The sequence below is a fragment of the Oncorhynchus gorbuscha genome, linkage group LG22 (assembly GCF_021184085.1).
Source record: "Oncorhynchus gorbuscha isolate QuinsamMale2020 ecotype Even-year linkage group LG22, OgorEven_v1.0, whole genome shotgun sequence".
NCBI classification, from domain to species: domain Eukaryota; kingdom Metazoa; phylum Chordata; class Actinopteri; order Salmoniformes; family Salmonidae; genus Oncorhynchus; species Oncorhynchus gorbuscha.
In genome coordinates this window covers 40,401,037-40,427,249 of record NC_060194.1, presented here as the reverse complement: position 1 = coordinate 40,427,249, position 26,213 = coordinate 40,401,037, and the positions used below count along the sequence as shown (strand labels likewise).

The 26,213-nt window shown below is 43.6% G+C and overlaps 1 protein-coding gene across 5 annotated transcripts; it reads right to left on the bottom strand.

Moving 5' to 3' along the window:
* Nucleotides 1-217: 217 nt before the first annotated feature.
* Nucleotides 218-25,560, bottom strand: LOC124009653 (AP-1 complex subunit sigma-3-like). 5 transcript variants are annotated; one of them, XM_046321670.1, is made up of 7 exons: nt 25,374-25,534; nt 17,182-17,267; nt 14,428-14,606; nt 10,227-10,335; nt 9,740-9,877; nt 1,369-1,420; nt 218-841 (listed from the first exon to the last, which is right to left on the bottom strand). In XM_046321670.1, exons 2-7 carry the CDS (start codon nt 17,212-17,214, stop codon nt 765-767), a joined length of 588 nt encoding a protein of 195 aa, XP_046177626.1. In that variant the 5' UTR covers nt 17,215-17,267; nt 25,374-25,534; the 3' UTR covers nt 218-764. The 5 variants fall into 5 exon arrangements, with proteins under 5 accessions (XP_046177626.1, XP_046177627.1, XP_046177629.1 ...); XM_046321671.1 differs by having other exon boundaries at nt 25,435-25,488; XM_046321673.1 differs by lacking the exon at nt 17,182-17,267 and having other exon boundaries at nt 25,435-25,560.
* Nucleotides 25,561-26,213: the final 653 nt, after the last annotated feature.

Below are 26,213 nucleotides of genomic sequence, written 5' to 3'. Positions count from 1 at the left end.
CGAGGCAGAATCAACAGACTCCAGGTAAGATTATAAAGACAATAAAAGTGTCGGTCTATAAATTCACAATTCTACTGATTGTTCTTGTTTTAATGTTTATCATCTAGTGTGTTTTTCAAACTTCAGCACCATGGACAGCTCCCGCAAATAAAATGTCACACAATGAACATCAAATAGTATATTCTACAACAGAAAAACAAATCATCAGAGACGTCTGTATCAAAATACACATTTTAATTCCAAAAGTCTTCACCATTCAAGATCCATAATTAGTTATATAAAAAAAAACTGTGACATTCACCCAGATAAATAATCACTCCCTTTCCAAGATATAATCATACAACAAGTCACACAGAAAAAGGCTAGTCTACAAGATGCATTTAAAACACAACTTCAAATACATATTTCTAAAAAGGCACTTCTTAAAATGTCAATACAGAGTACATATTTTGGAGAAAAAAAATGTGAGTATTGATTTTAATGATTGTCATAACCACAGTTTTCAGTAACCTCAATGTACATCGACGAGCAAGAGGGATGGGTGATCATACAGTATCAATATACATTTGATAATAGCTCAATCAATGAGTGTCTCCTACCAATTTATTGGTCATCATGTTATTGTCCTATTTGCAGAAACAGGATGCACTTCCCTACTTAAAAACACTTCCTGCCTGCCTCAGGACACAGATTCAGACACATCATTCTAGAACTCATAACTCCATGGTTCTGTACAGTAGTAAGACTTCCAGGTCTGTAATCGTTCAGATTCCTTCCGGTGTGTGTAGATCCATTTCCCCCAGTGTTAGAATGCAGGCTTGCTCATGTATTCCTCCATGGTCTGGAGTGGAGAGACAGATGAAACGTGAGATCTCCAGATCAACAAGCCTTGTCCTAATGTGATGAATATTCATAGCCACACCTACATAACATCTAACCATAGAGGTAGAATGATTGTCATTCTGCATCTTACATCCGTGGAGACATAGGAGCGTAAACCGCCAAGACAATGTAGAATACTCTGCTACGAACACAATCACAATCATTCACTTCTAACCTTTCGGTCCACATTCAAGGCCATCCAAGCTCCAGACCAAAATCACTGTTGTCAATCTCAGCCTATAGCAATGATGATGAAGGGTGGTGATGAAGATTAAAACGAGTGTGATGATGCAACAACGTCAGATAGCATGCACGTGCATCAGACTAGATCAAACGAGTTTGTTTTATTCCCCCGAAGCAAGAAGATGGTGTGAAACCAGGGCCACGCAGAGTGGGACTCTGGTTTGGTGCGTCTACAGCGCCACCGAGAGCTGAGGATAGACGGACAATACAGAAAACAGACATACTGCCAACGCTCAGACTTACAGCAACTGAAGAATAAAGGAAATAGAAGTATAATCTCCATCAGTCTCTGTTTCTGAGATAGGAGAAAAAAGAGGAGAGAAAAGAGGAGAAAAAATAGAAAAGAGGAGAGAAAAGAGGAGAGAGAAAAGAGGAGAGAGAAAAGAGGAGAGAAAAGAGGAGAGAAAATATGAGAGAAAAGAGGAGAAAAGAGGAGAGAGGGGAGAAAAGAGGAGAGCAAAGAGGAGAGAGAAAAGAGGAGAGAGAAAAGAGGAGAGAAAAGAGAAAAGAGGAGAGAAAAGAGGAGAAAAAAAGAGGAGAGAAAAGAGGAGAGAGAAAAGAGGAGAGAGAAAAGAGGAGAGAAAAGAGGAGAGAGAAGAGAGGAGAGAAAAGAGAAAAGAGAGGAGAAAAAAAGAGGAGATAAAAGAGGAGAGGAGAGAGAAGAGAGAAAAGAAGAGAGAGGAGAAGAGAGAGGAGAGAGAAGAGAAGAGAGAGGAGAGAGAAGAGAAGAGAGAGGAGAGAGAAAAGAAGAGAGAGGAGAGAAAAGAGGAGAGAGGAGAGAGAAAAGAAGAGAGGAGAGAGAAAAGAGGAGAGAGGAGAGAGAAAAGGAGAGAGGAGAGAGAAAAGAAGAGAGAGAGAGAGAAAAGAAGAGAGAGGAGAGAGAAAAGAAGAGAGAGGAGAGAGAAAAGAAGAGAGAGGAGAGAAAAGAAGAGAGAGAGAAAGAAAAGAGAGAGGAGAGAGAAAAGAAGAGAGAGGAGAGAGAAAAGAAGAGAGAGGAGAGAGAAAAGAAGAGAGAGGAGAGAGAAAAGAAGAGAGAGGAGAGAGAAAAGAAGAGAGAGGAGAGAGAAAAGAAGAGAGAGGAGAGAGAAAAGAAGAGAGAGGAGAGAGAAAAGAAGAGAGAGGAGAGAGAAAAGAAGAGAGAGGAAAGAGAAAAGAAGAGAGGAGAGAGAAGAGAGGAGAGAGGAGAGAGAAGAGAAGAGAGAGGAGAGAGAAGAGAAGAGAGGAGAGAGAAAAGAAGAGAGGAGAGAAAAAAGAGAGGAGAGAGGAGAGAGAAAAGAGGAGAGAGGAGAGAGAAAAGAGGAGAGAGAAAAGAAGAGAGAGGAGAGAGAGGAAAGAAGAGAGAGGAGAGAAAAGAGGAGAGAGGAGAGAGAAAAGAAGAGAGAGGAGAGAGAAAAGAAGAGAGAGGAGAGAGAAAAGAAGAGAGGAGAGAGGAGAGAGAAGAGAGGAGAGAGAAGAGAGGAGAGAGAAAAGAAGAGAGGAGAGAGAAGAGAGGAGAGAGAAAAGAGGAGAGAGGAGAGAGAAAAGAAGAGAGGAGAGAGAAAAGAAGAGAGGAGAGAGAAAAGAAGAGAAGAGAAAAGAAGAGAGGAGAGAGAAAAGAAGAGAGGAGAGAGAAAAGAAGAGAGGAGAGAGAAAAGAAGAGAGGAGAGAGAAAAGAAGAGAGGAGAGAGAAGAGAGGAGAGAGAAGAGAGGAGAGAGAAGAGAGAGAAGAGAGAGGAAAGAGAAAAGGAGAGGAGAGAGAAAAGAAGAGAGAGGAGAGAAAAGAGGAGAGAGGAGAGAGAAAAGAAGAGAGGAGAGAGAAAAGAGGAGAGGAGAGAGAAAAGAGGAGAGAGAAAAGAAGAGAGAGGAGAAAGAAAGGAGGAGAGAGAAAAGAAGAGAGAGGAGAGAGAAGAGAGGAGAGAGGAGAGAGAAAAGAGGAGAGAGGAGAGAGAAAAGAGGAGAGAGGAGAGAGAAAAGAAGAGAGGAGAGAGAAAAGAGGAGAGAGAAAATAAGAGAGAGAGAAAAGAGGAGAGAGAAGAGGAGAGAGGAGAGAGAAAATAAGAGAGAGGAGAGAAAAGAAGAAGGAGGAGAGAGAAAAGAAGAGAGAGGTGAGAGAAGAGAGGAGAGAGGAGAGAGAGGAAAGAAGAGAGAGGAGAGAAAAGAGGAGAGAGGAGAGAGAAAAGAAGAGAGGAGAGAAAAGAGGAGAGAGAAAAGAAGAGAGAGGAGAGAGAAAAGAGGAGAGAAAAGAAGAGAGAGGAGAGAGAAAAGAAGAGAGAGGAGAGAGAAAAGAGGAGAGAGGAGAGAGAAAAGAAGAGAGAGGAGAGAGAAAAGAGGAGAGGAGAGAGAAAAGAGAAAAGAAGAGAGAGGAGAGAGAAGAGGAGAGAGGAGAGAGAAGAGGAGAGAGAAAGGAGGAGAGAGAAAAGAAGAGAGAGGAGAGAGAAAAGAGAAGAGAGAAAAGAAGAGAGGAGAGAGAAGAGAGGAGAGAGGAGAGAGAAAATAAGAGAGGAGAGAGAAAAGAAGAGAGGAGAGAGAAAAGAGGAGAGAGGAGAGAGAAAAGAAGAGGGAGGAGAGAGAAAAGAAGAGGGAGGAGAGAGAAGAGAGGAGAGAGAAAAGAAGAGAGAGGAGAGAGAAGAGGAGAGAGAAAAGAGGAGAGAGAAGAGAGGAGAGAGAAAAAGAGAGAGAGAGAGAAGAGAGAGAAAAGAGGAGAGAGAAAAGAAGAGAGAGAAAAGAGAAGAGAGAAAAGAAGAGAGGAGAGAGAAGAGAGGAGAGAGGAGAGAGAAAATAAGAGAGGAGAGAGAAAAGAGGAGAGAGGAGGGAGAAAAGAAGAGAGAGGAGAGAGAAAAGAAGAGAGAGGAGAGAGAAAAGAAGAGAGAGGTGAGAGAAGAGAGGAGAGAGGAGAGAGAAAAGAGGAGAGAGGAGAGAGAGGAAAGAAGAGAGAGGAGAGAAAAGAGGAGAGAGGAGAGAGAAAAGAAGAGAGGAGAGAGAAAAGAGGAGAGAGGAGGGAGAAAAGAAGAGAGAGGAGAGAGAAAAGAGGAGAGAGAAAAGAAGAGAGAGGAGAGAGAAAAGAAGAGAGAGGAGAGAAAAGAGGAGAGAGGAGAGAGAAAAGAAGAGAGGAGAGAGAAAAGAGGAGAGAGAAAAGAAGAGAGAGGAGAGAGAAAAGAGGAGAGAGAAAAGAAGAGAGAGGAGAGAGAAAAGAAGAGAGAGGAGAGAGAAGAGAGGAGAGAGAAAAGAGGAGAGAGGAGAGAGAAAAGAAGAGAGAGGAGAGAGAAAAGAGGAGAGGAGAGAGAAAAGAGAAAAGAAGAGAGAGGAGAGAGAAGAGGAGAGAGAAAGGAGGAGAGAGAAAAGAAGAGAGAGGAGAGAGAAAAGAGAAGAGAGAAAAGAAGAGAGGAGAGAGAAGAGAGGAGAGAGGAGAGAGAAAATAAGAGAGGAGAGAGAAAAGAAGAGAGGAGAGAGAAAAGAGGAGAGAGGAGAGAGAAAAGAAGAGGGAGGAGAGAGAAAAGAAGAGGGAGGAGAGAGAAGAGAGGAGAGAGAAAAGAAGAGAGAGGAGAGAGAAGAGGAGAGAGAAAAGAGGAGAGAGAAAAGAAGAGAGAGGAGAGAGAAAAGAGAAGAGAGAAAAGAAGAGAGGAGAGAGAAGAGAGGAGAGAGAAAATAAGAGAGGAGAGAGAAAAGAAGAGAGGAGAGAGAAAAGAGGAGAGAGGAGAGAGAAAAGAAGAGAGAGGAGAGAGAAAAGAAGAGAGAGGAGAGAGAAAAGAAGAGAGAGGAGAGAGAAAAGAAGAGAGAGGAGAGAGAAAAGAAGAGAGAGGAGAGACAAAAGAAGAGAGAGGAGAGAGAAAAGAAGAGAGAGGAGAGAGAAAATAAGAGAGAGGAGAGAGAAGAGAGGAGAGAGGAGAGAGAAAAGAGGAGAGAGAAAAGAGGAGAGAAAAGAAGAGAGGGGAGAGAGAAAAGAAGAGAGGAGAGAGGAGAGAGAAAAGAAGAGAGGAGAGAGAAAAGAGGAGAGAGAAAAGAGGAGAGAGAAAAGAGGAGAGAGGAGAGAGAAAATAAGAGAGAGGAGAGAAAAGAAGAAGGAGGAGAGAGAAAAGAGGAGAGAGAAAAGAAGAGAGAGGAGAGAGAAAAGAAGAGAGAGGAGAGAGGAGAGGAGAGAGAAAAGAGGAGAGAGGAGAGAGAAAAGAAGAGAGAGGAGAGAGAAAAGGAGAGAAGAGAGGAGAGAGGAGAGAGAAAAGAGGAGAGAGGAGAGAGAGGAAAGAAGAGAGAGGAGAGAAAAGAGGAGAGAGGAGAGAGAAAAGAAGAGAGGAGAGAGAAAAGAGGAGAGAGGAGAGAGAAAAGAAGAGAGAGGAGAGAGAAAAGAGGAGAGAGAAAAGAGGAGAGAGAAAAGAGGAGAGAGAAAAGAAGAGAGAGGAGAGAGAAAAGAGGAGAGAGGAGAGAAAAGAGGAGAGAGGAGAGAGAAAAGAAGAGAGGAGAGAGAAAAGAGGAGAGAGAAAAGAAGAGAGAGGAGAGAGAAAAGAGGAGAGAGAAAAGAAGAGAGAGGAGAGAGAAAAGAAGAGAGAGGAGAGAGAAGAGAGGAGAGAGAAGAGAGAGAGAGGAGAGAGAAAAGAGAGAGAGGAGAGAGAAAAGAAGAGAGAGGAGAAAGAAAAGAGAGAGAAAAGAGAGAGAAAAGAGAAGAAGAGAGAGAGAGAGAGAGAGAGAAAAGAGAGAGAGAAAAGAAGAGAGAGGAGAGAGAAAAGAGAAGAGAGAAAAGAAGAGAGGAGAGAGAAGAGAGGAGAGAGGAGAGAGAAAAGAGAGGAGAGAGAAAAGAAGAGAGGAGAGAGAAAAGAGGAGAGAGGAGAGAGAAAAGAAGAGGGAGGAGAGAGAAGAGAGGAGAGAGAAAAGAAGAGAGAGGAGAGAGAAGAGGAGAGAGAAAAGAGGAGAGAGAAAAGAAGAGAGAGGAGAGAGAAAAGAGAAGAGAGAAAAGAAGAGAGGAGAGAGAAGAGAGGAGAGAGGAGAGAGAAAATAAGAGAGGAGAGAGAAAAGAAGAGAGGAGAGAGAAAAGAGGAGAGAGGAGAGAGAAAAGAAGAGAGAGGAGAGAGAAGAGAGGAGAGAGAAAAGAAGAGAGAGGAGAGAGAAAAGAAGAGAGGAGAGAGAAAAGAAGAGAGAGGAGAGAGAAAAGAAGAGAGAGGAGAGAGAAAAAGAAGAGAGAGGAGAGAGAAAAGAAGAGAGAGGAGAGAGAAAAGAAGAGAGAGGAGAGAGAAGAGAGGAGAGAGAAAAGAGGAGAGAGGAGAGAGAAAAGAAGAGAGAGGAGAGAGAAAAGAAGAGAGAGGAGAGAGAAAAGAAGAGAGAGGAGAGAGAAGAGAGGAGAGAGAAGAGAGGAGAGAGGAGAGAGAAAAGAGGAGAGAGGAGAGAGAAAAGAGGAGAGAGGAGAGAGAAAAGAAGAGAGGAGAGAGAAAAGAAGAGAGGAGAGAGGAGAGAGAAAAGAGGAGAGAGGAGAGAGAAAAGAAGAGAGAGGAGAGAGAAAAGAGGAGAGAGGAGAGAGAAAAGAGGAGAGAGGAGAGAGAAAAGAAGAGAGGAGAGAGAAAAGAGGAGAGAGAAAAGAAGAGAGAGGAGAGAGAAAAGAGGAGAGAGAAAAGAAGAGAGAGGAGAGAGAAAAGAAGAGAGAGGAGAGAGAAGAGAGGAGAGAGGAGAGAGAAAAGAGGAGAGAGGAGAGAGAAAAGAAGAGAGAGGAGAAAGAAAAGAGGAGAGGAGAGAGAAAAGAGAAAAGAAGAGAGAGGAGAGAGAAGAGGAGAGAGAAAAGAAGAGAGAGGAGAGAGAAAAGAGAAGAGAGAAAAGAAGAGAGGAGAGAGAAGAGGGGAGAGAGGAGAGAGAAAATAAGAGAGGAGAGAGAAAAGAGGAGAGAGGAGAGAGAAAAGAAGAGGGAGGAGAGAGAAGAGAGGAGAGAGAAAAGAAGAGAGAGGAGAGAGAAGAGGAGAGATAAAAGAGGAGAGAGAAAAGAAGAGAGAGAAAAGAAGAGAGGAGAGAGAAGAGAGGAGAGAGAAAATAAGAGAGGAGAGAGAAAAGAAGAGAGGAGAGAGAAAAGAAGAGAGAGGAGAGAGAAGAGAGGAGAGAGAAAAGAAGAGAGAGGAGAGAGAAAAGAAGAGAGAGGAGAGAGAAAAGAAGAGAGAGGAGAGAGAAAAGAAGAGAGAGGAGAGAGAAAAGAAGAGAGAGGAGAGAGAAAAGAAGAGAGAGGAGAGAGAAAAGAAGAGAGAGGAGAGAGAAAAGAAGAGAGAGGAGAGAGAAAAGAAGAGAGAGGAGAGAGAAGAGAGGAGAGAGAAGAGAGGAGAGAGGAGAGAGAAAAGAGGAGAGAGGAGAGAGAAAAGAGGAGAGAGGAGAGAGAAAAGAAGAGAGAGAGAGAGAGAGAAGAAAGAGAGAGAGAGAGAGAGAAAAGAAGAGAGAGGAGAGAGAAAAGAAGAGAGAGGAGAGAGGAGAAAGAAAAGAAGAGAGAGGAGAGAGAAAAGAAGAGAGAGGAGAGAGAAAAGAAGAGAGAGGAGAGAGAAAAGAAGAGAGAGGAGAGACAAAAGAAGAGAGGAGAGAGAAAAGAAGAGAGAGGAGAGAGAAAAGAAGAGAGAGGAGAGAAAAGAAGAGAGAGGAGAGAGAAAAGAAGAGAGGAGAGAGAAAAGAAGAGAGAGGAGAGAGAAAAGAAGAGAGAGGAGAGAGAAAAGAAGAGAGAGGAGAGAGAAAAGATGGGAGAGGAGAGAGAAAAGAAGAGAGAGGAGAGAGAAAAGAAGAGAGAGGAGAGAAAAGAAGAGAGAGGAGAGAGAAAAGAAGAGAGAGGAGAGAGAAAAGATGAGAGAGGAGAGAGAAAAGAAGAGAGAGGAGAGAGAAAAGATGGGAGAGGAGAGAGAAAAGAAGAGAGAGGAGAGAGAAAAGAAGAGAGAGGAGAGAGAAAAGAAGAGAGGAGAGAGAAAAGAAGAGAGAGGAGAGAGAAAAGAAGAGAGAGGAGAGAAAAGAAGAGAGAGGAGAGAGAAAAGAAGAGAGAGGAGAGAGAAAAGAAGAGAGAGGAGATAGAAAAGATGAGAGAGGAGAGAGAAAAGAAGAGAGAGGAGAGAGAAAAGATGGGAGAGGAGAGAGAAAAGAAGAGAGAAAGAGAAAAAGAAGAGAGAGAGAGAGAGAAAGAAGAGAGAGAAAAAGATGGGAGAGAGAAAAGAAGAGAGGAGAGAGAAAAGAAGAGAGAGGAGAGAAAAAGAAGAGAGAGGAGAGAGAAAAGAAGAGAGAGAGAGAGAAAAAGAAGAGAGAAAAGAAGAGCGAGAGAAAGAGAGAGAGAGAGAGAGAAAGAAGAGAGGAGAGAAAAGAAGAGAGAGAGAGAAAAGAAGAGAGAGGAGAGAGAAAAGAAGAGAGGAGAGAAAAGAAGACAGAGGAGAGAGAAAAGAAGAGAGAGGAGAGAGAAAAGAAGAGAGAGGAGAGAGAAAAGAAGAGAGAGGAGAGAGAAGAGAGGAGAGAGGAGAGAGAAAAGATGGGAGGAGAGAGAAAAGATGGGAGAGGAGAGAGAAAAGAAGAGAGAGGAGAGAGAAAAGAAGAGAGAGGAGAGAGAAAAGAAGAGAGAGGAGAGAGAAGAGAGGAGAGAGGAGAGAGAAAAGAGGAGAGAGAAAAGAGGAGAGAGAAAAGAAGAGAGGGGAGAGAGAAAAGAAGAGAGGAGAGAGGAGAGAGAAAAGAAGAGAGGAGAGAGAAAAGAGGAGAGAGAAAAGAGGAGAGAAAAGAAGAGAGAGGAGAGAGAAAAGAAGAGAGAGGAGAGAGAAAAGAAGAGAGAGGAGAGAAAAAAGAAGAGAGAGGAGAGAGAAAAGAAGAGAGGAGAGAGAAAAGAAGAGAGAGGAGAGAGAAAAGAAGAGAGGAGAGAAGAGAGGAGAGGAGAGAAGAGAGGAGAGGAGAGAGAAAAGAAGAGAGCAGAGAAGAGAGGAGAGGAGAGAGGAGAGAGAGAATAGACCCATGAGTATTGGCACCAGTTAATATGGTTCATGAAGGGAAGCCTGTTAGCGGAGATTGACAGGAGAGCTCACCAGGAAGTCAGTTAGCTGCTGCACTACACATTATCAACCCATGCTGAAACAGTAACACTTTTTCAACAGTCCACTTTCACCTTGTATTACTAAGGAATTATAGGGTAAAATGGCTACTTTAGAGTATCTACTATAAATAATTCATTCAAATTGGTAACTACTGTTACAAAATGGTATAGCTATGCGTGTGTTCAATCTCCAATAAACAAGAGGTTAATTATAGCTAATTATTATGTAATTACATATGTAAATACAAGATAAATATCAGACCGCAACATAGTCTCAGCTAAGATCGGAGGCAGAAATACTGATCCTAGATCAGATCGGAGACAGAATTCTGATCCTAGATCAGATCGGAGACAGAATTCTGATCCTAGATCAGATCGGAGACAGAATTCTGATCCTAGATCAGATCGGAGACAGAAATTCTGATCCTAGATCAGATCGGAGACAGAATTACTGATCCTAGATCAGATCGGAGACAGAATTCTGATCCTAGATCAGATCGGAGACAGAATTCTGATCCTAGATCAGATCGGAGACAGAATTCTGATCCTAGATCAGATCGGAGACAGAATTCTGATCCTAGATCAGTCCCTACTGGGCAGGTTCTATCCTGAGCGTGGCGTTTCTCTCACCTCCTGTAGCATGTCCGAGGCCTCGACGGAGCGGGCCACCACTAGTTTGGAAGTCTCCTGCACCTCTCCCCCTAATAGAAACTCATCCAGGATGAAGCAGGCCTTTTCAAAGTTAAAGATGATGTCCAGCTCACACACCTGCATGGGTAAAGGAAGAGGAAATCACCCAATGTTCACGAGGTACTGTCCAGTCTAGCAGGAATCATTTTACTGTGTTAAATCATATCTACTACACAGGCAGTGCAGTTTCAGTCTAAGTTTGGGAAGAAATAGGCTGAAAGAGAAGAAAGGAAATATGTGAGAGAAAGACAGAAAGACATAGTGAGAGAGAATGAGAGATGGAGTGAAATAAAGACAGTGCTGGATGAAAGAAAAGGGAAGGAAATATGTGAGAGAAAGAAAGAAAGACATATTGAGAGAGAATGAGAGATGGAGTGAAATAAAGACAGTGCTGGATGAAAGAGAAGAAAGGTCGTCCCTCACGTACGTTGCCAAAGTACTTGTCCAACAGCTCCACATAGCGATGCAGCATCTCCAAGGCCAGAAGTTCATTCTCCTCAGCATCCAGACCACAGCAGAAATACAGACTGGCATACCTACAATGAGAGAGTAGTGGGGGGTAACAGGACAATACAGCATTACAGTCAGAGAGTGGTGGTGGGGGGGCAATAACAGGGCAATACAACATTACAGTCAGAGAGTGGTGGGGGGGGTAACAGGACAATACAACATTACAGTTAGAGAGTGGTGGTGGGGGGGTAACAGGGCAATACAACATTACAGTCAGAGAGTGGTGGGGGGATGTAACAGGACAATACAACATTACAGTTAGAGAGTGGTGGGGGGGGGGGGGTAACAGGGCAATACAACATTACAGTCAGAGAGTGGTGGTGGAGTGGTGGGGGGGGGGGGGTAACAGGGCAATACAACATTACAGTTAGAGAGTGGTGGTGGGGGGGGGTAACAGGGCAATACAACATTACAGTCAGAGAGTGGTGGTGGTGGGGGGGGCAATAAACATTAGGGCAATACAACATTACAGTTAGAGAGTGGTGGTGGGGGGGTAACAGGGCAATACAACATTACAGTTAGAGAGTGGGGGGGGGGGTAACAGGGCAGTCAGAGAGTGGTGGGGGGGGGGGGGGGGGGTAACAGGGCAATACAACATTACAGTCAGAGAGTGGTGGGGGGGGGGGGGTAACAGGGCAATACAACATTACAGTCAGAGAGTGGTGGGGGGGGGGGGTAACAGGGCAATACAACATTACAGTCAGAGAGTGGTGGTGGGGGGTAGTGGTGTGGGGGGGGGTAACAGGGCAATACAACATTACAGTCAGAGAGTGGTGGGGTGGGGGGTAACAGGGCAATACAACATTACAGTCAGAGAGTGGTGGGGGGGGGGGGGGTAACAGGGCAATACAACATTACAGTCAGAGAGTGGTGGGGGGGGGTAACAGGGCAATACAACATTACAGTTAGAGAGTGGTGGTGGGGGGGGGGTACAACATTACAGGGAGTGGTGGGGGTAACAGGGCAATACAACATTACAGTAGAGAGTGGGGGGGGGGGTAACAGGGCAATACAACATTACAGTCAGAGAGTGGTGGTGGGGGGGGCAATACAACATTACAGTCAGAGAGTGGTGGTGGGGGTAACAGGGCAATACAACATTACAGTTAGAGTGGTGGTGGGTAACAGGGCAATACAACATTACAGTTAGAGAGTGGTGGTGGGGGGGGGTAACAGGGCAATACAACATTACAGTCAGAGAGTGGAGGGGGGGGGGTAACAGGGCAATACAACATTACAGTTAGAGAGTGGTGGTGGGGGGGGTAACAGGGCAATACAACATTACAGTCAGAGAGTGGGGGGGGGGGGGGGTAACAGGGCAATAACAGGACAATACAACATTACAGTTAGAGAGTGGTGGTGGGGGGAGTGGGGGGGGGGGTAACAGGGCAATACAGCATTACAGTTAGAGAGTGGTGGTGGGGGGGGGGCAATACAGCATTACAGTTAGAGAGTGGTGGTGGGGGGTAACAGGGCAATACAGCATTACAGTTAGAGAGTGGTGGTGGGGGGGTAACAGGGCAATACAACATTACAGTCAGAGAGTGGTGGTGGGGGGAGTGGGGGGGGGGGTAATAGGGCAATACAGCATTACAGTTAGAGAGTGGTGGTGGGGGGGGTGGGGGGGTAATAGGGCAATACAACATTACAGTCAGAGAGTGGTGGTGGGGGGGGGGGGTAATAGGGCAATACAACATTACAGTCAGAGAGTGGTGGTGGGGGGGTAACAGGGCAATACAACATTACAGTCAGAGAGTGGAGGGGGGTAACAGGGCAATACAACATTACAGTCAGAGAGTGGTGGTGGGGGGGTAACAGGGCAATACAACATTACAGTTAGAGAGTGGTGGTGGGGGGGGGTAACAGGGCAATACAGCATTACAGTCAGAGAGTGGTGGTGGGGGGTAACAGGGCAATACAGCATTACAGTTAGAGAGTGGTGGTGGGGGGGGGGGGTAATAGGGCAATACAACATTACAGTCAGAGAGTGGGGGGGGGGGGTAACAGGGCAATACAGCATTACAGTCAGAGAGTGGTGGTGGGGGGGGGGGTAACAGGGCAATACAGCATTACAGTCAGAGAGTGGTGGTGGGGGGGGGGGTAACAGGGCAATACAACATTACAGTTAGAGAGTGGTGGTGGGGGGTAACAGGGCAATACAGCATTACAGTCAGAGAGTGGTGGTGGGGGGGGCAATACAACATTACAGTTAGAGAGTAACAGGGCAATACAACATTACAGTTAGAGAGTGGTGGTGGGGGGGGGGCAATACAACATTACAGTTAGGAGTGGTGGGGGGTAACAGGGCAATACAGCATTACAGTCAGAGAGTGGTGGTGGGGGTAACAGGGCAATACAACATTACAGTTAGAGAGTGGTGGTGGGGGGTAACAGGGCAATACAACATTACAGTTAGAGAGTGGTGGTGGGGGGTAATAGGGCAATACAACATTACAGTTAGAGAGTGGGGGGGGGGGGTAACAGGGCAATACAACATTACAGTTAGAGAGTGGGGGGGGGGGGGGTAACAGGGCAATACAACATTACAGTTAGAGAGTGGTGGTGGGGGGGGGGTAATAGGGCAATACAACATTACAGTTAGAGAGTGGGGGGGGGGGGGGTAACAGGGCAAACAACATTACAGTTAGAGAGTGGGGGGTGGGGGGTGGGGGGGTAACAGGGCAATACAACATTACAGTTAGAGAGTGGTGGTGGGGGGAGTGGTGGGGGTAACAGGGCAATACAACATTACAGTTAGAGAGTGGGGGCAATACAGCATTACAGTAACAGGGCAATACAACATTACAGTTAGAGAGTGGTGGTGGGGGGTTAGAGAGTGGGGGGGTAACAGGGCAATACAGCATTACAGTTAGAGAGTGGGGGGTTAGAGAGTGGGGGGGGGGGTAACAGGGCAATAACAGGGCAATACAACATTACAGTTAGAGAGTGGTGGTGGGGGGGTAACAGGGCAATACAACATTACAGTTAGAGAGTGGGGGGGGGTAACAGGGCAATACAACATTACAGTTAGAGAGTGGTGGTGGGGGTAACAGGGCAATACAACATTACAGTTAGAGAGTGGGGGGAAGGGGGTAATAGGGCAATACAACATTACAGTTAGAGAGTGGTGGTGGGGGGGGTAATAGGGCAATACAACATTACAGTTAGAGAGTGGGGGGGGGGGTAATAGGGCAATAATTACAGGGCAATACAACATTACAGTTAGAGAGTGGGGGGAAGGGGGTAACAGGGCAATACAACATTACAGTTAGAGAGTGGTGGTGGTGGGGGGTAACAGGGCAATACAACATTACAGTTAGAGAGTGGTGGTGGGGGGTAACAGGGCAATACAACATTACAGTCAGAGAGTGGTGGTGGGGGGGTAACAGGGCAATACAACATTACAGTCAGAGAGTGGTGGTGGGGGGTAACAGGGCAATACAACATTACAGTCAGAGAGTGGTGGTGGGGGGTAACAGGGCAATACAACATTACAGTTAGAGAGTGGTGGTGGGGGGGTAACAGGACAATACAACATTACAGTTAGAGAGTGGTGGTGGGGGGGGGGGGTAACAGGGCAATACAACATTACAGTCAGAGAGTGAGTGGTGGTGGGGGGGGGGGTAACAGGGCAATACAACATTACAGTTAGAGAGTGGTGGTGGGGGGGTAACAGGGCAATACAACATTACAGTTAGAGAGTGGGGGGAAGGGGGTAATAGGGCAATACAACATTACAGTTAGAGAGTGGGGGAAGGGGGTAATAGGGCAATACAACATTACAGTTAGAGAGTGGGGGGGGTAAGGGGGTAATAGGGCAATACAACATTACAGTTAGAGAGTGGTGGTGGGGGGTAACAGGGCAATACAACATTACAGTTAGAGAGTGGTGGTGGGGGGTAACAGGGCAATACAACATTACAGTCAGAGAGTGGTGGTGGGGGGTAATAGGGCTGAGGTAATTTAATATGAAGAAGAGGAAACCACTTGAATACTTAGATTTTGACATGCAACCTGAGATAAACAGTAAGCAAATATAGTTCTCCTCTTCACTTCCTCCCCTCCCCACTTCTTGTAGACGATTTTCAGGTCCTTCCTCCCTTTCCTCCCCTCCTCACCTCTTGTAGACAATCTTTAGGTCTTTCCAGTGCAGGAAGTTGCAGGAGCGTGGTTTCCGTGCCAACACCATGGTGGTCATGTCCCTGGTGATCTTCTTCTTCTCTCGCTCGGGGATGGGCGTGAACCACTTCTGGAGACGGAGCTTGCCCTGGCGACTGAAGAGGAGCAGGAAACGCATCTAAAAGGGCGAGATGGGTTAGGAGAGGACATGCAGAGAGGAGAGAAAAATATAGGGCAGAACGCTGGGTTCCAATATTTATCTTTCAAACCTTCATTCAGGTAGTTGGGTGAAAACCCTGGAATGAGTAGGTGTGTCCAAACTGTTGACTGGTACTGTACACAGTTGAAGTCAGAAGTTTACATACACCTTAGCCAAATACATTTAAACTCAGTTTTTCAGAATTACTGACATTTAATCCTAGTAGAAATTCTGTCTTAGGTCAGTTAGGATCCCCACTTTACTTGTGAGAGATTGTGAAATGTCAGAATAATTGTAGAGAGAATTATTTATTTCAGCTTTTATTTGTTTCATCACATTCCCAGTGGGTCAGAAGTTTACATACACTCAATTAGTATTTGGTAGCCTTCCACAATAAGTTGGGTGAATTTTGGCCCATTCCTCCTGACAGAGCTGGTGAAACCGAGTCAGGTTTGTAGGCCTCCTTGTGTAACCGATGTGAAATGGCTAGCTAGTTAGTGGTGTTCACGCTAAATAGCGTTTCAAATCGTCACTCGCTCTGAGACCTTGAAGTAGTGGTTCCCCTTGCTCTGCAAGAGCCGCGGCTTTTGTGGAGCTATGGGTAACGTTGCTTCGAGGGTGACTGTTGATAATGTGTGCAGATGGTCCCTGATTTGAGCCCGGCGAGGGGACGGTCTAAAGTTATACTGTTCCACTTACACACGCCTTTTCAGTTCTGCCAACAGACTTTCTATAAGATTGAGGTCAGGGCTTTGTGATGGCCATTTCAATACCTTGACTTTGTTGTCCTTAAGCCATTTTGCCACAACTTTGGAAGTATGCTTGGGGTTATTGTCCATTTGGAAGACCCATTTCCGACCAAGCTTTACCTTCCTGACTGATGTCTTGAGATGTTGCTTCAATATATCCACATCATTTTCCTTCCTCATGTTGCCATCTATTTTGTGACGTGCACCAGTCCCCTCCTGCAGCAAAGCACCCACACAACATGATGCTACCACCCCCGTGCTTCACGGCTGGGATGGTGTTCTTCAGCTTGCAAGCCTCCCCCTTTTTCCTTCAAACATAACAATGGTCATTATGGCCAAACAGTTCTAGTTTTGTTTCATCGGACCAGAGGACATTTCTCCAAAAACTACGATCTTTGTCCCCATGTGCAGTTGCAAACCGTAGTCTGGCTTTTTTATGGCGGTTTTGGAGCAGTTGCTTCTTCCTTGCGGAGCGGCCTTTCAGGTTATGTCGATATAGGACTCGTTTTACTGTGGATATAGATACTTTTATACATGTTTCCTCCAGCAAGGTCCTTTGCTGCTGTTCTGGGATTGATTTGCACTTTTCGCACCAAAGTACGTTCATCTCTAGGAGACAGAACGCGTCTCCTTCCTGAGCGGTGTGACGGCTGCGTGGTCCCATGGTGTTTATACTTGCGTACTATTGTTTGTACAGATGAACGTGGTACCTTCAGGCACTTGGAAATTCCTCCCAAGGATGAACCAGACTTGTTTTTTAGCTGAGGTCTTGGCTGATTTCTTTTGATTTTCCCATGATGTCAAGCAAAGAGGCACTGAGTTTGAAGGTAGGCCTTGAAATACATCCACAGGTACACCTCCAATTGACTCAAATGATGTCAATTAGCCTATCAGAAGCTTCTAAACCCATGACATAATTTTCTGGAATTTTCCAAGCTGTTTAAAAGGCACAGTCAACATAGTGTATGTAAACTTCTGACCCACTGGAATTGTGATAGAGTGAATTATATGTGAAATAATCTGTCTGTAAACAATTGTTGGAAATATTACTTGTGTCATGCACAAAGTAGATGTCCTAACCGACATACCAAAACTATAGTTTGTGAACAAGAAATTTGTGGAGTGGTTGAAAAACAAGTTTTAATGACTCCAACCTAAGTGTATGTAAACTTCTGACTTCAACTGTATAGTACTGTATATAGTACCAGCTTGGACACACCTACTCATTCAAAGGTTTTTCTTTATTTTGATTCTGATTACAGTGACAGTGTTTTTGTAATCGGATTACATGTAAACTGAGGAGATGTAATCATTACTCCCCTATACCCAACCTCTTTCATTTAGTAATACTGTTTTGCTGCCAAGAGAACTCAAGAGACGTGCTAGTGCTGTTTAGAGAGTGTGTTTCCTTGCTTTGTTCAGCTGGATGTCCAATGTGATATTCATTAGAACTAAGCCAATGGGGCCAAGGGATCTCTGGTTTCATCTTCCTGCTATTGTTGACTTCAGAGGACCACAGCTGGACAAGCTTTCTCTGAGGACATCTATTGTTGTCGACTGTTAAACGACGCCAGCAAAGCCATTCGTTGGCCAGCAAAGCCATACAGAATACACAATATAGAAATGAATGAACTTAAATGTGTTTCCTTCTGAACCTTGCACTGCAGATGTGTATAGTTGTTAATGAATGGCAGCAAAGCCATTGATATATCAGGGACTTGAGGCATCGTTGGTCTGACAGTAGGACAGAGACTAGGATATATAAAGAACATAGGATTAGAAGTTTTGCTATTAAAACGTTATACCTTTCTAAATGTAGGGAGACGTATACAGGGCATTCAGAAAGTATTCACACCCCTTGATTGTTTTCCACATCTTGTTGTGTTACAGCCTGAAATGAAAATGGATCAATTTGAGCCTGTGTGTCACTGGACTACACAATATACCCCAACATGTCAAAGCAGAATTATGTTTTTAGAAACTTTTAAAAAATGTATTAAACATGTAAATCTGAAATGTCTTTGAATCAATAAGTATTGAACCCATTTGTTATGGCCTAAATATGCTGAACAAGTCACATAATAAGTTGCATGGACTCTATAATAGTGTAACATGGTTTTTGAATGACTACCTCATCTCTGTACCCAACACATGTATCTGCAAGGGCCCTCTGTTGAGCAGTGAATTTACAACACAGATTCAACCACAAAGACCAGGGAGGTTTTTCCAATGCCTCACAAAGATGGGCACCTATTGGTAGATGGGTCGAAATAAATCAAAACATTGAATATGGCTTTGTGCATGGTGAAGTTATTAATTACACTTTGGATGGTGTATCAATACACCCAGTCACTACAAAGATAAAGATCAAATCAAATTTTATTTGCACCAGATCAAAGTGGAGCTATATACAGGGAATACCAGATCACTGTGGAGCTATATACAGGGAGTACCAGATCACTGTGGAGCTATATACAGGGAATACCAGATCACTGTGGAGCTATATACAGGGAGTACCAGATCACTGTGGAGCTATATACAGGGAGTACCAGATCACTGTGGAGCTATATACAGGGAGTACCAGATCACTGTGGAGCTATATACAGGGAATACCAGATCACTGTGGAGCTATATACAGGGAGTACCAGATCGATATGGAACTATATACAGGGAATACCAGATCACTGTGGAGCTATATACAGGGAATACCAGATCACTGTGGAGCTATATACAGGGAGTATCAGTACCAGATCAATGTGGAGCTATATACAGGGAATACCAGATCGATATGGAACTATATACAGGGAGTACCAGATCAATGTGGAGCTATATACAGGGAGTACCAGATCAATGTGGAGCTATATACAGGGAGTACCAGATCAATGTGGAGCTATATACAGGGAGTACCAGATCACTGTGGAGCTATATACAGGGAGTACCAGCACCAGATCAATGTGGAGCTATATACAGGAAGTACCAGCACCAGATCAATGTAGAGCTATATACAGGGAGTACCAGTACCAGATCACTGTGGAGCTATATACAGGGAGTACCAGATCACTGTGGAGCTATATACAGGGAGTACCAGATCACTGTGGAGCTATATACAGGGAGTATCAGTACCAGATCAATGTAGAGCTATATACAGGGAGTACCAGATCACTGTGGAGCTATATACAGGGAGTACCAGTACCAGATCACTGTGGAGCTATATACAGGGAGTACCAGATCACTGTGGAGCTATATACAGGGAGTACCAGATCACTGTGGAGCTATATACAGGGAGTACCAGATCACTGTGGAGCTATATACAGGGAGTATCAGTACCAGATCAATGTAGAGCTATATACAGGGAGTACCAGATCACTGTGGAGCTATATACAGGGAGTACCAGTACCAGATCACTGTGGAGCTATATACAGGGAGTACCAGATCACTGTGGAGCTATATACAGGGAGTACCAGATCACTGTGGAGCTATATACAGGGAATACCAGATCGATATGGAACTATATACAGGGAGTACCAGATCACTGTGGAGCTATATACAGGGAGTATCAGATCGATATGGAACTATATACAGGGAGTATCAGTACCAGATCAATGTGGAGCTATATACAGGGAGTACCAGTACCAGATCAATGTGGAGCTATATACAGGGAGTACCAGTACCAGATCACTGTGGAGCTATATACAGGGAGTACCAGATCACTGTGGAGCTATATACAGGGAGTACCAGATCACTGTGGAGCTATATACAGGGAATACCAGATCGATATGGAACTATATACAGGGAGTATCAGTACCAGATCAATGTGGAGTTATATACAGGGAGTACCAGTACCAGATCAAAGTGGAGCTATATACAGGGTGTACCAGTACCAGATCAATGTGGAGCTATATACAGGGTGTACCAGTACCAGATCAATGTGGAGCTATATACAGGGTGTACCAGTACCAGATCAATGTGGAGCTATATACAGGGTGTACCAGTACCAGATCAATGTGGAGCTATATACAAGGAGTATCAGTACCAGATCAATGTGGAGCTATATAAACTCAGTGCCTCTTTGCTTGACATCATGGGAAAATCTAAAGAAATCAGCCAAGACCTCAGAAAAAATAATTGTAGACCTCCACAACTCTGGTTCATCCTTGGGAGCAATTTCCAAACGCCTGAAGGTACCACGTTCATCTGTACAAACAATAGTACGCAAGTATAAACACCATGGAACCACACAGCCGTCATACCACTCAGGAAGGAGATGGGTTCTGTCTTCTAGAGATGAACATACTTTAGTGCGAAAAGTGCAAATCAATCCCAGAACAACAGCAAAGGACCTTGTGAAGGTGCTGGAGGAAACAGGTACAAAAGTATCTATATCCACAGTAAAACAAGTCCTATATCGACATGACCTTAAAGGCCGCTCAGCAAGGAAGAAGCCACTGCTCCAAAACAGCCATAAAAAAGCCAGACTACCATTTTCAACTGCACATGGGGACAAAGATCGTACTTTTTGAAGAAATGTCCTCTGGTCTGATGAAACAAAAACAGAACTGTTTGGCCATAATGACCATCATTATGTTCGGAGTAAAAAGGGGGATGCTTGAAAGCCGAAGAACACCATCCCAACCGTGAAGCACGGGGGTGGCAGCATCATGTTGTGGGGGTGCTTTGCTGCCAGAGGGACTGGTGCACTTCACAAAATAGATGGCAACATGATGTTGAAAATTATGAGGATATATTGAAGTCAGGAAGTTAAAGCTTGGTCACAAATGGGTCTTCCAAATGGACAATGACCCCAAGCATACATCCAAAGTTATGGCAAAGTGGCTTAAGGACAACAAAGTCAAGGTATTGAAATGGCCATCACAATGCCCTGACTTCAGTCACATAGAAAATTTGTGGGCAGAACTGAAAAAGCGTGTGCAAGCAAGGAGGCCTACAAACCTGACTCAGTTACACCAGCTCTGTCAGGAGGAATGGGCCAAAATTCACCAAATGTATTGTGGGAAGCTTGTGTAAGGCTACCTGAAACCTTTGACCCAAGTCAAACAATTTAAAGGCAATGCTACCAAATACTAATTGTGTGTATGTACATTTCTGACCCACTGGGAATGTGATGAAACAAATTAAAGCAAAACTAAGTCATTCTCTCTGCTATTATTCTGACATTTCACAATCTTAAAATAAAGTGGGGATTCTAACTAACCTAAAACAGGGAATTTTTACTCTGATTAAATGTCAGGAATTGTGAAAAAACTGAGTTTAAATGTATTTGGCTAAGGTGTATGTAAACTTCCGACTTCAAATGTATATACAGGTGTCATGAAGTTGGCCTGGGGATAGGTTTATGACAGTCATAAATACCTCTTCCCCCCTTTTTCCTCTCTCTACCCTACTGATGTTACATTTGCAAACCCCCTTGGTTAACATAGGGATTCTGGGAACATCAGAAGGTGGGGGGGAAATGAACTATATTCTGGTAATCCGACTAAAGGAACATATGCAGTAGTACTTAATGAATATGTCAGTTCGGTTGTCATCTGAGACATTCTCATCAATGATAAGATGACAAACTCTGCAGTGGAAAGTCTACACATCAGAGTTATCGGATTCACATGGAATTGTTGTTCAATTGAAATGTTTGAATATGAAATCATTCGTGATGGGATGAAATGTGATTTTAGCTTCTAAAATGTGAGATTTGGGGTTTCATAAGGTTCGGGCTCTGCTCAATCAGTGGCCGCCCCTGTGAAGGGACATGGGCTATAAAACTTTTCAAACACGCCCTCTTCTCCCTTCCTATATAAAGCCTTGACGACAATATAACCTCCTGTTCAAAGGATGTGAGGACGACGGTCCTACAGAACGAAGCCAACTTCAGCGTGAGCTTTGGTTGCGAATGGTATGAACTTTGAACTCTTATTCACTACAGAAGTGATACCTCCTAGCCATTGAGTTAGCAACAGCAGCTACAAACGAGGGTTAGGAAGGAACAGACAGAATATCCCGTCTATCACACAACTACGTTACTACAACGTATGCAATTGACCACCAGAGACTTTCTTAAAAGGATAAAGGACTCGGTTTGGCAACATGGCCTTCCATCTACCACCAACCTACCGAAGCGCAGCTCAGAGTAAATATTTATTGCATTTTCCTTTTCCAAATAGGCGGTAATTTAGAATGCATAAGATACTGTATATACGATATATCTAATTTTGTCTGTCATAGTTGAAGTGTACCTATGATGGAAATTACAGGCCTCTCTCATCTTTTTAAGTGGGAGAACGTGCACAATTGGTGGCTGACTAAAAACTTTTTTGCCCCAAAAATCCAGAAAATCACATTGTAGGATTTTTAATGAATTTATTTTCAAATTATGGTGGAAAATAAGTATTTGGTCAATAACAAAAGTTTATCTCAATAATTTTTTACCAAAAAGTTATATTTTGGTTTCATCTGACCATATGACATTCTCCCAATCGTTCTTCTGGATCATCCAAATGCTCTCTAGCAAACTTCAGACGGGCCTGGACATGTACTTGCTTAAGCAGGGGGACACGTCTGGCACTGCAGGATTTGAGTCCCTGGTGGCGTAGTGTGTTACTGATGGTAGGCTTTGTTACTTTGGTCCCAGCTCTCTGCAGGTCATTCACTAGATCCCCCCCCCCGTGTGGTTCTGGGATTTTTGCCCACCGTTCTTGTGATCATTTTGACCCCACGGGGTGAGATCTTGCGTGGAGCCCCAGATCGAGGGAGATTATCAGTGGTCTTGTATGTCTTCCATTTCCTAATAATTGATCCCACAGTTGATTTCTTCAAACCAAGCTGCTTACCTATTGCAGATTCAGTCTTCCCAGCCGGGTGCAGGTCTACAATTTTGTTTCTGGTGTCCTTTGACAGCTCTTTGGTCTTGGCCATAGTGGAGTTTGGAGTGTGACTGTTTGAGGTTGTGGACAGGTGTCTTTTATACTGAAAACAAGTTAAAACAGGTGCCATTAATACAGGTAACGATTGGAGGACAGAGGAGCCTCGTAAAGAAGAAGTTACAGGTCTGTGAGAGCCAGAAATCTTGCTTGTTTGTAGGTGACCAAATACTTATTTTCCACCATAATTTTCAAATAAATAAATGTAAAATCCTACAATGTGATTTTCTGGATTTTTTTCTTCTCATTTTGTCTGTCTTAGTTGGAGTGTACCTAATGATGAAAATTACAGGCCTCATCTTTTTAAGTTGGAGAACTTGCACAATTGGTGGCTGACTAAATACTTTTTTGCCCCACTGTATACGGTTTCCTATACTATTCTATAGTATATCATTCACTTAATAATGCAAACATATCTTTCGTTACTCATCTCAAATCAAAAATCAAAATATTTTTTTATTTATTTGTCACATACACATGGTTAGCAGATGTTAATGCGAGTGTAGCGAAATGCTTGTGCTTCTAGTTCCGACAATGCAGTAATAACCAACAAGTAATCTAACTAACAATTCCAAAATGACTGTCTTATACACAGTGTAAGGGGATAAAGAATATGTACATAAGGATATATGAATGAGTGATGGTACAGAGCAGCATAGGCAAGATACAGTAGATGGTATCGAGTACAGTATATACATATGAGATGAGTATGTAAACAAAGTGGCATAGTTAAAGTGGCTAGTGATACATGTATTACATAAGGATGCAGTCAATGATATAGAGTACAGTATATACGTATGCATATGAGATTAATAATGTAGGGTAAGTAACATTATATAAGGTAGCATTGTTTAAAGTGGCTAGTGATATATTTACATCATTTCCCATCAATTCCCATTATTGAAGTGGCTGGAGTTGAGTCAGTGTCAGTGTCAGTGTGTTGGCAGCAGCCACTCAATGTTAGTGATGGCTGTTTAACAGTCTGATGGCCTTGAGATAGAAGCTGTTTTTCAGTCTCTCGGTCCCAGGTTTGATGCACCTGTACTGACCTCGCCTTCTGGATGATAGCGGGGTGAACAGGCAGTGGCTCGGGTGGTTGTTGTCCTTGATGATCTTTATGGCCTTCCTGTAACATTGGGTGCTGTAGGTGTCCTGGAGGGCAGGTAGTTTGCCCCCGGTGATGCGTTGTGCAGACCTCACTACCCTCTGGAGAGCCTTACGGTTGAGGGTGGAGCAGTTGCCGTACCAGGCGGTGATACAGCCCGCCAGGATGCTCTCGATTGTGCATCTGTAGAAGTTTGTGAGTGCTTTTGGTGACAAGCCAAATTTCTTCAGCCTCCTGAGGTTGAAGAGGCGCTGCTGTGCCTTCTTCACGATGCTGTCTGTGTGAGTGTACCAATTCAGTCTCATATGTATATACGGTTTCCTATACTATTCTATAGTATCTCATTCACTTAATAATGCAAACATATCTTGCATTACTCATCTCATATGTATATACGGTTTCCTATACTATTCTATAGTATCTCATTCACTTAATAATGCAAACATATCTTGCATTACTCATCTCATATGTATATACGGTTTCCTATACTATTTTTCTGTATCTTAGTCCATTACGCTCTGACATCTTGATTCATTCCTACTTAGATTTGTGTGTATTGGGTATATATTGGGTAATTTGTTAGATATTACTTGTTAGATTTTACTGCTCTGTCAGAGCTAGAAGCACAAGCATTTAGCTACACCCGCAATAACATCTGCAAATCACGTGTATGTGACCAATAAAATGAGATTTCGATTAATGGCTGTGATAGGAGAAAACTGAGGATGGATCAACAACATTGTAGTTACTCCACAATACTAACCTAAATGACAGAGTGAAAAGAAGGAAGCCTGTACAGAATACACATATTCCAAAACATGCATCCTGTTTACAATAAGGAACTAAAAAAGTTAAACTGCAAAAAAAAATTGCAAAGAAATGAACTTTATGCCTTGAATACAAAGCGTTATGTTATTCAACACACCACTGAGTACCAATTCATATTTCAAGCATGGTGGTGGCTGCATCATGCCTGTCAGCGGCAAGGACTAGGGAGGTTGTTTGTTTGTTGATAAAAATAAAACAGAATATAGCGCAAGAAAAATCCCAGCAGAAAACTTGGTTCAGTCTGCTTTCCACCAGACGCTGGGAGACACATTCATCATTTAGCAGGACAATAACCTAAAACACAAGGACAAATATACATTGGAGTTACTTACCGAAATAACATTGGCCTAGTTATGATTTAAATCGGCTTGAAAATCTATGGCAAGACTTGAAAATAGCTGTCTGGCAATGAAAAACAACCAATGTGATTTTTTTTTGTACAATCCAGGTGTGCAAAGCTCTCAGAGAGTTATCCAGAACCACAGGGGGTGTGTTACTTATGTAAATGGAGTTTTTCCATATTTAATTATCAATACATTTACTAAAATGTCTAAAAACATGTTTTCACTTTGTCATTATGGAGTATCGTGTGTAGATGGGTGAGAAAAAATAATGATTTAATCCATTTTGAATTCAGGCTGTAACACAACAAATGTGGAATAAGTAAAGGGGTATAAATAGTTTATGAAAACACTACTTACAGTTATTGAAAGGGCAAGGCAGTCCCAAATAGGCTATGACGCTTAAACTGTATAAACATATCCCAGGTTGCCACTGTCACCGGGGCTGTGCAGAGTCACCTGCCAAGCGACAAGTGACGGAATATGTTCCACAGGAGGGAAATACCCCTTACTTCCGAATGTCCCTTCCGCAGAAATACTGTAGCCTCTCCATTCAAAGCCCATCAAACATTTAGAATAAACGATGTATTTATAATCAATATATTTAGTGTATAGAGAGGGCAAACGATAAATGACAAATATACAGTTGAAACTGACTCAGAAATCCTAAACAAACACCTGGCAGATAATGTACAGGTACAGTCTAGCGACTGTCAGAATAGTCTGACTCAATACTAAATTAGAACAGCGCGTCATGCACCGGAAAAAAACGAAAACCAACACTAACTCACCACTTTGAGGATTTTGGGGGGGATCGTTTTTAGTAAATAAAAGTTAGTAAAATAGTTTCACCTCGCACAGCGTGTCTGACAACTGAAAGGGCGCATATCTGTCGTTGTTCCTCCAGAACGCTCGCTGACCTCCGAGCTGAACGGGTACAACTCCTCCCTTCTGGAGCCTGTGGGGATTAGCCCCTACGTCACCAGCCCTCTTTTTATGGATTGGATGTGAGCTTTACACCTGTTCAATGCTGTACGGGGAGGTGGTTACTGTACCAGGCTAGGCCTATTAGCATACTGATACAAAATTAGCTCAATTAAAAGTGTTTAAAAAAAACATTGCCAGTGTGGCTACTGAGTGGGAGGCTAAAGGTTATTAAGCAGTTTTTCTGCGTTTTTTTAGCGTTCACAAACGGTTCATGTACAGGCGTTCCCCAAGACATTAATAATTAGCCTAAAGAATCAATGAATGAACGTGTCACCTGACATGGTGTTTCAGAGGCCTGTGCACCTCTTGTTCTTGGAAAAGACTTGAGGGGGCAGCACTACACAAAACAAATGAACTAGTAGGCACGCTGCTTTTTTTCCTGTCGCGTTTTGCCTGGCCACAACTCAGCTAGTTTTAGAGAGCAAAGCCAGTGTTGCCAACTCCTCAGTAAGGAAAGTAGCTATTGGCTGTCCTAAAAGTCACTAGAAGTCGCTAAATGACGTCATCACCTAATGTCGCTAAATTGGCCACACTGAGCAGAACACTAGAACATGAGAAGCCGTGTCTTTCTATTGCAATATCGTCTGGTTTCTCATAGGAATTCACAAGGTCAGTTATTTAAAAAATGTTGACATACATACTGT